General features: G+C 45.4%; 1 protein-coding gene across 1 annotated transcript; it reads right to left on the reverse strand.

Annotated features, from left to right (window-relative positions):
• Window positions 1-240: 240 nt before the first annotated feature.
• LOC126491012 (cytochrome P450 2A3-like) lies at window positions 241-8,398 on the reverse strand. Its single transcript, XM_050126390.1, has 9 exons — window positions 8,186-8,398; window positions 7,759-7,921; window positions 6,932-7,081; window positions 6,506-6,666; window positions 4,843-5,019; window positions 3,537-3,678; window positions 2,562-2,749; window positions 1,863-2,004; window positions 241-1,124 (listed from the first exon to the last, which is right to left on the reverse strand). The coding sequence occupies exons 1-9, from the start codon at window positions 8,363-8,365 to the stop codon at window positions 943-945; spliced, it is 1,485 nt and encodes a 494-aa protein (XP_049982347.1). The 5' UTR covers window positions 8,366-8,398; the 3' UTR covers window positions 241-942.
• Between the last annotated feature and the right edge of the window lie 3,711 nt (window positions 8,399-12,109).

Raw genomic sequence — 12,109 nt, forward strand, 5'->3', positions numbered from 1 at the left:
GTGAAACCATGTTGGTGGCCCACCCCAAGCTCTTGAATACCTCTGGGCAGGATGATGTGGTAGAAGACTGAGTTCTTGTTGCTTTATCTAATGTGTGGTGACATTTGAAAATCTGCCCAAGGACAATGTACACGGATATTCATTCAAGTATTACTGCTCTTGGGGAATCGGTGAAACTTCCATAAACTTAGACCAAGGAAACATTGTAAGGTCAAGAATGTGCCTCAATAGTAATGTGAATTATCTTCCCTTCCAATGCATTTATGAGTTTTGAGATCACAAGACTCTTTAGCATAAATTTGACTGTAGCATGGAGGGGGCCTGCTTGTTCATCCCAGATGCCTAGCTAGCTTAGCCTCAAAATAATCACACAGAAACTGTATTAATTAAATCACTGCTAGGCCCATTAGCTATATCTTCTTATTGGCTAACTCTTACATATTAATTTAACCCATTTCTATTTGTATATTGTATACAATATACAATTTTTGTATTCATTTGTATATTGCCACGTGGCAGTGGTTTACCAGCAAAGCATGTCTATTTCCAGTGGATCCATGCTGTCTTTCTTACTCTGCCCTTCTTTCTTCCAAGATTCAGTTCTGTCTCTCTGCCTACCTAAGTTCTGCCCTATCAACAGGCCAAGGCAGTTTCTTTATTCATTAACCAAGGAAAGCAACACACAGACAGTTGGACCTCCCACACCACTTGACAAAGAATACTTATTCTATAAATAATGTCTACTTTATTATTACTAATATAATTATTACTATTTATAACATAGGATAAATTTACCCTTTCTCATGCTCTACCTTTGAAGTGGCAGTCTGTCTTCAGCAAGTCTATCATGTCCTCTCTCTCCTGTTCCCCTGATCCCTTCTAAGTCCCAATCCCCCACTAGCCCGATCTCCATCCTTTCCTTTACCCTTATCCAGCGCTGGCTCAACGGGACAAGAAACTCATGGTGTAGTTTGGTGGGATAGTGGAAAAACCCAGGAGTCTAGGGGACACATCAATATCCTGGGGTGCCTGTGGAGACCTGAAGTGGAAATTTTGCAGGATGTTTGTGAGAAAGAGAAAGAGCTCCATTCTAGCCAGTCCTTCTCCAAAGCAGTTCCGTTTTCCTAAAGAGAAGAGACAGGGAGTATGAAGCCAATTCTTTACATCCCTTCATAGCAAATCCCTGGCTGTATTCTCTCTGGGAGGAAAGGCTGAGACCTTTAAAGAAGGCTCTAATCTCTGAGCCTCAGTTCAGGCTGTAACAATGAGAAATGTGGATTCCCTTCTCTAGAGAGGTGCTCTCCAGTATGGATGCCATGTAGCAACATCCTTCTTTCTTTCCTTCCTTACTTTCTTCCTTCTTTCCTTCCTCCTTTCCTTTTTTCTTTCTTTCCTTCCTCCCTCCCACCCTCCCCCCTTTTCTTTCTTATTTTTTCTCTTTATTCTTCTTTTTTTTTTTTTTTTTGATTTTTTGAGACATGGTTTCTCTGTGTGACAGCCCTGGCTATACTACAACTCACTCTGTAGACCAGGCTTCCCTTGACCTCACTAAAATCCTCCAGTCTCTGACTCCTGAGTTCTGGGATTAAATTAGATAAGTGCCACCACAGGCAGCTGCAACCTCTTTCTATGAACTGGTTGTGTGACCTGAGAGTGACCTCTGACTTAGTTTGAGACTTCATTTCCCCTATCTATCACTACAGCTTGACCATCAATTTCATGGGTCAGTGCTTGGAAAATATGGGAGTTGCAGCCAAATGGCTGGGAGGTTGATCCAAGAGAATCTTCCAAGATGGAGAGATACGGATGCGTTATCTTTGTTGGTATGAGCAGTGGCCTGGCACTAGACAGTGACCTCTTACCTAAAGAAAAGGGCACAAATGCATCACTCTTTTTAAACTGTCCCTTGTCATCCAGGAAGTGGTTTGGGTTGAAGTCTTTGGGGTTGGAGAAGAACTTGGGGTCCTTCAGCACAGAGCCCAGCATAGGAAACACTTCAGTGCCCTGTGGAGGAGGAAGGTTTGATTGATAATATAGATTTGGATGGGTGTCCTGTTGGCCCATAGGGGTGACATAAATATAATGTATGGGAGTTGAGGGGGTTTTCAGGGTAGGGCTTTGAGGAATGTGAGGTCATCATCCTTCAGACAGGAGATGTTATAGGAGACAGGATGAATGGGGTCTGTGGTCTGTGGTGGGAGGTTGAAGGATATGTGCTTCATGCCTCTCAAGTTAAGAACTGAAGAATATTGGATTTATGTACCTCTAAACAGGATGCATGACAGACATGTCACTCCTGTCTCTGACAGGAGATGTAGGTAAATTGAGTTTATGTCTTGAGACTTGATGATTGAAAGACATGGAATTGAAACTCCAGGGTCAGAACGTCTGGGAGAAAACCCAAGATATAGGAGATTCTGTGTAGAAAGATGGAGATAAGTGGTGGAAGAGAGAGCATGTAACTAAGAAAGTGAGAGAAGACTGGTGGTTTCTAATGAGGAAGAGAACCTGCAGGGCCATGTAGAAGGCTGGAGATTACTATAGGCTAGGTGAGTCAGTACCTTGGGGATGAGGAAGTCACGGAACTTGGTGTCCTTGGTGACCCTGCGAGCCAGGCCCATGGGAACTATGTCTCCAAATCTCTGGATCTCATGGATGACAGCCTCTGTGTAGGGCATCTTCAAGCGGTCCTCATATTTGGGCTGCCGGTTCTTGCCAATCACCCTGTCAATCTCTTCTTGTACTTTGGCTGAGAAGAAGAGGCATGTGTTTAGGAGTCCAAGAACCTTACCCTAAGGATGATAATGCAAAAGTGTAGTAATGTCCCCTCTGTGTGCATTGATTGCCATTAATGAATAAAGAAACTGCCTTGGCCTTTTGATAGGGCAGAACTTAGGTAGGTGGAGAGGACTGGTCTAAATGCTGGGAGAGAGGAGGCAGAGTTAGGAAGAAGTGCTGGAGCACCAGGAGACAGACACTGGGAATTTTACCCGGTAAGCCACTGCCATGTGGTGATACACAGATTAATAGAAATAAGCTAAATTAAGATGTAAGACTTAACCAATAAAAAAGCTAGAGCTAATGGGCCAAGCAGTGATTTAATTAATACAGTTTCTGTGTGGTTATTTTGGGGCTAAGCTAGCCGAGCATCTGGGACAAACAAGCAGGCCCTCCTGCTAAAGTGTAGAACTAGATGGAGGCCATTAAGCAGTGCATGACATTGTCAATCATTTTCAGTCATAGGCATTGTTGGACATGGTTCATATTAACTGGATCATAGCAGAATTATGTGAGAATTGTTTGGAAGGAGATTTAGGCAGGGTCTTAGGGACAGGGAAGTGGGTCCTTTGAGGTTCACTTAAGCAACATACAAGTTGATAAAACAGCTAGAGGCTGGTGCCCACCAACTTCTCTTTGTCTCTGGAGAGAAGGAAGTAGCTATCTAAGAATCCAGTTTCTTGAGAGAGCTTGAGAATATTGTTGATGACGAGAGAAGCATGTTTAGAATATACAATATCACCCCCATGCAGCCTTACCCTGTACATCTGGGTACTTCATGAGCAACAGAAAGCCATAGCGAAGGGTGGTGCTGACAGTCTCTGTACCACCGAAGAAGAGGTTCAGTGTCGTCCGCACTAAGTTCTTCATGGAGAACTCTGTATTGGGGTTCTTCTTCTCCTGTGGGAAGGGAAGAATTCACGTCCAACCCACTCCTTATGCTCTTGGTGCCCTTCTGTTTTAACCGCTTTCCCTGCCCTAATTCACTTCTCTTTGACCCAGAACAAGGAGAGAAGGGGGATTCTGGCTATGACAGCTTCTCTTCACGTTTTAGAGCTTTGGAAGTGATCCAGTGCCCTAATCTAGTGCTCTTCTGTCATTCATAATTTAGTTGATTGTCTGATCTTTAATGATCAATTAAATTGCCAGTTTTTCTTTAATGTGCATTTGTGTTTTACCAAGGGTGCTGGGTTCCCTGAAACTGGAGTTACAGGCACCTATGAGCTGCCTTGTGGGTGTTGTGAATTGAACCCAGGTCCTCTGGAAGAGCAGTCAGTGCTCACAAACACTGGGCCACTTTTCCAGCCCTCAGTATATGAGTTTTAGGCAACAGGAAACTACTTTTTAATTATAATCCTTAATATTCCCTAAAGAAATTTCTCCCCTCAACCCTCTGCACTTCAGAGTTCATGAAGTTTCTTCTTGACCAGACACCACACACCAGTAATCCCAGCCTCCAAAAAGCAGACTTGGGAGGATCAACCACTGGTTTGAGGCTTGCCTGGCCTACACAGCAAATTTCAGGATAGTCAGGTCTATATTAGCAAGATTCTATCTTAAAACCAACAATGACAAAATCTCCATATCTGTTCCAATAGGTAGTAGGTCACAGTAAAGCTCAGATCACACAGATGTAAACAGCCATGAGCACAGGCAGAGTCAAATGGTGTGTTAGCTGAAAGCACCAGCCCGAGTCAGTGAGGTAGGTTGCATTGCCTTCTTGCTCTGATATCAGAAAGTCACCTGTATTCACAGGCTGCAGCCTCCTCATTTGTAGAATGGGAGTCAAAGCACAACCTTTCTCGAGAGTTGTGGGTACTAAATATGTGAATAAAACTAAGCCTTTAAAACAGTGCCTGAAACATGACACCCTTGTGTACTGGCTGCTTTCTTAGCCTACAAACCTCCTGAGAACAATTGAGAGTAGATGGAACAGTGATGCTGAATGAGGATTATAGCCAGAGGACTGATGTGTTGTCCTCTGTTAACTTCCTCCTACCTGTCCCTGATTTCATCCTACTTGCCTTTGAACCTCCCATCATGCTCCCAGGCTTTAGGATTTACCTCCTGCATACGGATGAGAAAGGAATCAATGAAGTCCCTTGGAGAATTGGGGTCCAGGGTACTCTGGTTCTGTTTCACCTTCTTAGTTATAAAGTCTTCCAAACCCTGCATTTCCTTAAAGGACTGTTGCTGTGGCCCCGGCAGGTGCTTCATCACTGAAGAGAACATCTCGAAGAGCTGATTGTGGGAAGGGGATAAGAAGCTAAAGCAACTGTCACTAGACAAAACCCAAAATATGTGGCATCTGTCTTAGGATGAGGGATGTAAACATCTACTGTCCAGGAGTTTAGGCACCAGGTGAAGCTGTGTTGCAACAGACTTCTTATAGTTTAAGCCTGAGGACTATTGTCCAAGGTTTTAAGTGAGATGGATTCGAGGAACACATGCAGGTTTGGGGTGTTCAAGTGAGACTGGGGTGGGAAGCATCCAGTCTTTGGGTAGGAGTTACCTATATAGATGTTTAGGAGGTTGGGTAGGGGTTACCTATGTAGATGTTTAGGCGGTTGGTTACTTCAGCTGGGGACAGCTCTTCATACACTAATGGGGTTTGGATTGGTGAGTTCTAACAGGCTTTCCAACATTCAATGGCTGCTGGCTAGATAGTCACAATAGCTAAATTGTGCAATCAACCTAAGTGTTCAAAAGCAGCACAATGGAGAAGGAAAGTGTGATCCATATACACAACTGAATTATTCTTCAGCCATTAAAAACAAAGCTATGGCATTTTCAGGAAAGTGGGCCCACCTGGAGATAACTCTATTGAGCAAATTTAACCAGTCTTAGAGAAATAACTCAGTATTTTTCTTCATTTGTGGTAGACATATGCAAATATGTGTACATGTGTATCATTTGGAAGGAGAAGAGAAACTGTCTCAGGGGTCAAAGTGGACTAAAGGAGGAGGAGGTGTGAGCAAAGGGAAGATAAAGGATATGGGGGTGAATAGGCTCAGTGCACAATATATGCTTGTCCAAAATAAACAAAAAAAATAAGTATTTTAAAGTAGTGCTGATAGTCATGTTCACCTGCATTGCTATTAAAACTGCTGCAAGGAGGACCCCACTTAGATGTGTGAGTGAGCTGTGCAGGAGGACCTTTAACTGGGGTGTTTGAGGGACAGTCTGTGTAGAAATTTTGCTTAGAGATGCAGGGGGTTAGGTATTTCCATGGCTGAGTAAAGAGCTCATCTACATAGTCCAGTGGACTTGCTCCTTACGTTTTGCAGATGGCACATGATTTGAGTGACCTGGATTTTGCAGCATCAGGCACTTGGGCACTAAGAGGGGCTAGTGCATTCAGAAGGCCTCCCTGTAAGCACCTTGGTTAGAAAGTAAAATGAATTGTCCTGGTAATGTCTGCCCAGCTGAGATAGGTCTCTCTCTGTCTGTCTCTGACTTTGTCTCTCTCTCTGTCTCTCTGTCTCTGTCTCTCTCTGTCTCTCTCTCTCTCTCTCTCTCTCTCTCTCTCTCTCTCTCTCTCTCTCTCTCTCTCTCTCTCCATGTGTGTCTACTGCTGGCTCTGATTTCAGTTTAAGTTATTGAGACTGTATAGTTCAGGTGCAACTGTCGGACTACTTTGAAGGTACCTATTAAACGGGGGTTGGCAGTTTTGGAATGAGCTGGCAGCTGTGGTCTGGCGGCAGTAGGATAAGATAAAACAAGTTACCTGCCCGGAGGATGTAGCTGTGAACTGGAAGCTTCCCGTCATCATCTTCAGCAGTGACAAGAGCTCTTTATCCTCATAGTCAAAGCGGTCTCCGAAAACGATGGAGCTAATGACATTGGACACTGTTCTGCTCAGGTAGAATGTGGGGTCAATGAGAGCACCTGTAGGTAAGGAGGAGGACAGAGAGCGAGATGTGGGAGAAAGGCTTCCACTATGGGATAGCATCAAATTCTTTGTATCAGATAATTCAAAATGAGCATGCGCTGCAGCGCTGAGTCCTCCAACTCCGTCTAAACCTGGACACCAGGCCTCACAGAGGGACCAAAATAGTCTTCCCTAGCCTAGTTCCCATCCTAGATGTTGGTGCTGTTTTTCTAGGGTGTCTTCCCCTTGATTGGTCCTGAGAACTTGCAGAGCTCTGCTTACCATTTGTCTTCCGGAATGCCTCCAGGAGAAATACCGCTTCCTCTTGGATGCGCTCCTCGATGCCACGCTTGCCCAAACCAAAGTCCCTCAGTGTGGCAATGGAGAAGCGCCTCAGCTGCTTGGCGCGATCCCCGGTGCTGAAGACCAAGCCTGGAACGGAGAGTGAGGGGAAGGAAAGGTGGGAGAAGAGAGATGTGGCTGACTACTAACACCACCCTTGCTCTGTTCCCCAAGAGCGAGTTAGAGGACAGTAGCAAGAAGTAGACAGATGGAGAACAGATGCCAGAGGCGCAGAGAGAGAGGAACGGGGCACAGGCGAGAGAAGGGAGATTGGGGAGATCTGGGGGTGGATACAGTTGTAACACATTTATAATTGAGCTAGTGAAGAGAAGGAAATAGGGAGAGAGAACAAAGGGAGTCTGGGAAGAGGTGAGATTGCTGCCACGGATATTGAGCTTGGGAACAGATTTCTGTGAGAGCCTGGCAGTGGACAAAGAAAGCGGTCCAAAAGAAGACAGCATCCAGGGCAATTACAGAAGCTAAGAATAATGGAGTAGGGTGAGCAAAAACTCCAGAGCTCTTTAAAGGCACAGGATTCAGATGGAAAATCCCAAGAAGGAAGAGGAGGCATGGGTGGTGTGTGTGTGGTGGGGGAGGGATGTCAGGAGACACAGGCACAGAAAGACAGGAAGATTAGGAAACAGTGGGTCTCATACCCCTCACAGCAGAAGGCAGTGATGTGAATGGAAGAGTCTAGGAGAAGACAGAGAAAACTGAAGCCTTCCAATTGTTCCCTGCCACATTCCCATGCATATTGTCTCCCTCACCATAGCCTTTGAAGAGCCAGTCAAAGATGGGTTGTTCACCACGCCCACTGAATTCCTCAGCTTGATCCACCAGAGCCTCCTTGACTGCTTCCTGTCCACATAGTACCACAATTCGGCGAGGCCCCAGGTGGATGGTGAACACGGGACCATAGCGTTCGCTGATCTGATAGAGAAGGATGAGCAAAGTTAGAGGAAAAAGGTCACACCTTGATGACAGGTCTGGGGTTCATTTCTCTGGAGTTCTAACAGCTATCAGATGGGTCACCCCAAGATGTGGTCTCACATGCCTAGGAGTTGGTTGCTGGCTCTTCACAATTCTACCAGCCTAAAATTACTCCCCCTGGGGTCAATGCCCTACTACAAAGCCTCTTTGAAAACTGGGCCTCCCTCTGTCCACCATTCTACCCTTCGCCTTGCCCAGTGGCACCTTCATGAGGGAGTTGTATATCTGCTCTGTGTTCAGCTGAAAGTAGTTCCCGATGAAGGGCAGTGGGGTGGGTCCTGGAGGCAGCTTCCCTGAAAATTTCCTCTGCTTCCAGACAGACATGAAGACCAGGAAGAAGAGGAAGCCCAGCACAGTCACCAGGAGCAGTCCAGAGGCCAACATGGTGGCAATGAGGGTGACAGACAGATGGTGATGGCTGAATTGGTTTGCTTTTATACATCCTGAAGTGGAAGGTGGCCTTTGGCCTTGATTAAGCAACTGACTCGTTTCACTTCCAGACTACCATCCCTTAACACGCAACTAGCTTGAGACACAGCCAACAATTGAGGAGGAGGACGCCCCATGAGGGATTAATAGGGAGTGGACTGAATTTGTGACATCTGAGGATGAAGTACTCCAGGGCTATGTGTTACAGAGGAAAGGGACATTAGACAGTAGCCAGAACTGAATCCTTCAGAAAATTTCTATTGGAGACCCTTCTGAGCTCTGAGTGCGGGTTCTCCTGGGAAGGGACGAAAATGATGTGATATTAGGGTCTCATTGACTTGAAACAGGATGAATGGCTATGAATTTGGAAGTTCATTTTCTTCCTTGTTTGAAACAAGTTTTCACTATGTTATCCTGACTGGCCTGAACCTCAATATGTATATCACAGAAATCTACCTACCTCTGCCTCCTGAGTGCTGGAATTATAGGCCAACACCACTACCCCAAACTCTGGGAGCCTTTCAATGAAGAAAGTCATGGATTTAAGGAAGGGGAGACTTCATGGATATGGGTTGTTGATCTTGAGGCAAGAATAACTTTGGATGAGGAGTACCTCGGAGAAAGACATGGAAACCCCAACAGGATCTTGGTGTTAACACCTGTACCAAGGTGGGATATACTTTGGCTTTGGCCCTAGGCTATCTCTTGATAGCCAGAACCATTATAGAAGTTCTTAAGGCTAGGATAGGAATGTAGGATCTGGAAAAGGTGGGGAAGACCTTAGTACTATTTCAAAGGAACTTTGCACAGTACTAGAGACAATGTCTGAGAATCATGGTCATCAGAGGGTCTGTCTAGGTCTTGAGGAATGATGATAACAACAACCAATGCAGTAGAGAAGCTTTAACTTGCAAAAGCACCCCTGTTCCCTATCCAGATCCTTAGGAAAGGCTACCAGGTTCAATGGATCATTACTGTTGAAATTTACAAAACTTCCCTATTTTATATATGGATGCACTGAGAATAGGACATAGAGGGTGGCATGGGGGCCACATACATGAAAAGTCTGCAAGACAAAGCCATCAAAATCTTCCTTAACTTACATTTTTAGTTTCTTTTCCTAGACTCTGTTCCCAGCGAGTTGAAATAGAACATGGAGTGTGGATTGCGTTTGGGTCCAGGGTTACTCAGTCTAGGGGTTTGTAACCCACCCTGCAATCAAGTTAATCCAGGGTATCGGAGGGGCGCTACCTGGAAGGGAATGAGCTAAGACAGAAGAAGGAGGCCAAGCAGATTTGTCAAAGCCTCCGTTTATTAGGGAAGGGTTACAGTTTATATATGGTAAGGAATGGGGGGCAGGGCAGGGGATCTTGCCGGCCGCATGGTCCCGGTCACGGAGCTCGGTCAGGTTACATTCAGACGGACAGACCAGGAAGTCACAAGTTGCCACACCTGGTTCCCTGGATAGCTGGAATGTGAGGCGGGTTCCGCTAAGAGATAGCTGCTAATTGGGTGAGGGGCATTCTGCAGACTCCCCAGGGTGATTCCTGTAATGATTTTTAGAGGGGAAATGGCTCCTGACAATGGAGCAGGTTATAATCGGAGTGTGTGGTAAGCAGACTGATGCCTGCATTGCCAGAGGAGGGAAACTGGGAGGGGCTTTGGTAAGCATTCAGCATGGGAAACACAAGAGGACCCTGGGATGCTAAGGGTGGACACAGAGAAGGGAATAGTCCACTGTTCTCCCACATTAAAATTTTTTTAGAATAATTAAAGTAATTACCTTTTGATAAACCTGTACCCCAGGAAGATCATATGTATCCCATCAGGGAATGTTAGTAATTATGGATTGTCACCTTATCAGCCTCACTGAGATTGCCAAGATCACAAAGGAGTTGTAATTCAACTTGCTTTTCTCTTCGTTGCCTGGCCCAGCTTATTCTGGAAGTCAGTCAGGGACAGGGTGGGTGCTGAGATTGGGATTTGCAGTGGACAAAAGAAAAGACACTGATAGTTGCCATGTCAGGATTAATCAGACCCAGGAGGAGGAGGAGGTTGGCACTGAGATTGTCCTGAGGAAGCAGTAAGGGCAGAAAGAAGTTAGCGCTGAACTTGACACCAAGGGGATTTTAGTAGAATCACCTCTTAGGCTAAGAGGAACCTTGAGAGTGGAGGTAAGCTGTCACTTGAATTGCCTGAATTGAAGGCATAAGAGCAGCATCATATAGGCTCTGGAATTGGTTCCAGCAGATTCTGAAATAAACACAAGGTACTTGCTGAGATTGACCTCAGCTAGACCCTGGGAGGAAACTCTGGTGGACACTGGCAGGCTTTGATGGATTGACCATTCATGGTGGTACCCTAGCTTTGGACAGGTAGAGGTAGGTGACGCTGGAACTCCCATGACTGGCATGTTGCTCATCTCATTCTAGGCTGTTGGACTTTGAGACCTGTTGGTGAGAAAGGAAGGGCAGAGAAGAAAGCAGAGAAAAATCTCTTTGTTGATTTTGGAGGATAAAGAAGCAGGGAATGTGATTGGCCTAGGTTTGGCAGGTGGCAGTCTCTCCTTTATCCTTATTACAAGCCTGCACCTGCACCAGCCTGAGCCTGGACCTCTCCTCCCCTGCTGTTTCCACTTGAATAGGAGAAAGGGAACAATTTGGAGAATTTGTTTCTCAGCAGTGGTAGCACTAGGAAGGACCCCAAGGTTTCAGGCAGGCTCCCATGATCTGTACAGGGGGTGGGGGTGGAAGGGCCAGAATGGGAACTGAGGTTGAAAGCTCAAAAGAGATCAAGTGTATTTGCTCTTAATCATTTTTGCGGGCCCATGAATGTTAGAGCAGAAACACGTGGGAGAGACACGGGCACACGAACAAGGGATGGGTGCCTGCTATCACCTGGGAGAGAGATGTGCAAGGGGAAGTACCTCAAGACAGGCTTCCAGAGTGTGATAGTGTTGACACAGAAAATCCCCTTGATGGGCCTCAGTTACCCTTTCTGGTTGAGTGATTAAGAGCAAGGGTAAGGCACAAAATGGAACCCTTACATGGGCAGATACCACCCTCCACCACTTCGCTTCCAGTCAGTCTCCCTAAAATTCTCTCTGCTGTTGTGTGTCCGTTAAGAGCTGACTTCATTGACAAGCTGAATTTTAGGGGTTCAAGGACTGAGTTTATGTACCACTTGGTAGTAAAGTATGAGTTAACACATAAAACCAACAAATATTAGCTATTTTATCCAAGTGTTACTGCAGCTTATTAATCTATAAGAAAAAGGAGATGAATTGATGTTACTCTAAACCTCAATCTCCCTTTGCAATCTCTGGTTTTCATTGTAGCACAGAGAGTAGCACTGGAAGAGCATTGTCAGGTGTTCTCCCCCAGAGTTCTCTGTCCCACACCTTTTAGCACTATGAATGTTAGCCAGCAAGAAGAAAATTTCCTAGTCAAGATTGATTTCTCTATGTCCTGCAGCCAAAGATGGTGTTGTTTTCAGCAACAGGCTCCTAAAATCTAGTTACAGAGGGGTAAGCAAGAACTATAGCAATAGTTTGTCCTGTTTTGCGTGCCTCCAGGACCAGAGGAGGGTGTTTGAGAAATCTCCATTCCCAACACTTATTTACTGAAGTCAATCATTACTACCCTTCTACCTCTGGAGCTGTGATTAGGAAATTTGTTCTGGAAGACTGGTGATCTATTG

This window comes from Alexandromys fortis, unplaced genomic scaffold (assembly GCF_014885135.2).
Source record: "Alexandromys fortis isolate MF-2015 unplaced genomic scaffold, M_Fortis_MF-2015_v1.1 scaffold_240, whole genome shotgun sequence".
NCBI lineage: Eukaryota > Metazoa > Chordata > Mammalia > Rodentia > Cricetidae > Alexandromys > Alexandromys fortis.

What these genes read in the sequence shown, in the direction of transcription:
- LOC126491012 (XM_050126390.1), bottom strand. Translation starts at nt 8,365, where the DNA reads ATGTTGGCCTCTGGACTGCTCCTGGTGACTGTGCTGGGCTTCCTCTTC. An exon ending in CAGCTACATCCTCCGGGCAG is followed by an intron (nt 5,020 to 6,505) that starts GTAACTTGTTTT and finishes TCCCACAATCAG; the next exon opens with CTCTTCGAGATGTTCTCTTC. An exon ending in GTGACTTCCTCATCCCCAAG is followed by an intron (nt 2,005 to 2,561) that starts GTACTGACTCAC and finishes CCTCCTCCACAG; the next exon opens with GGCACTGAAGTGTTTCCTAT.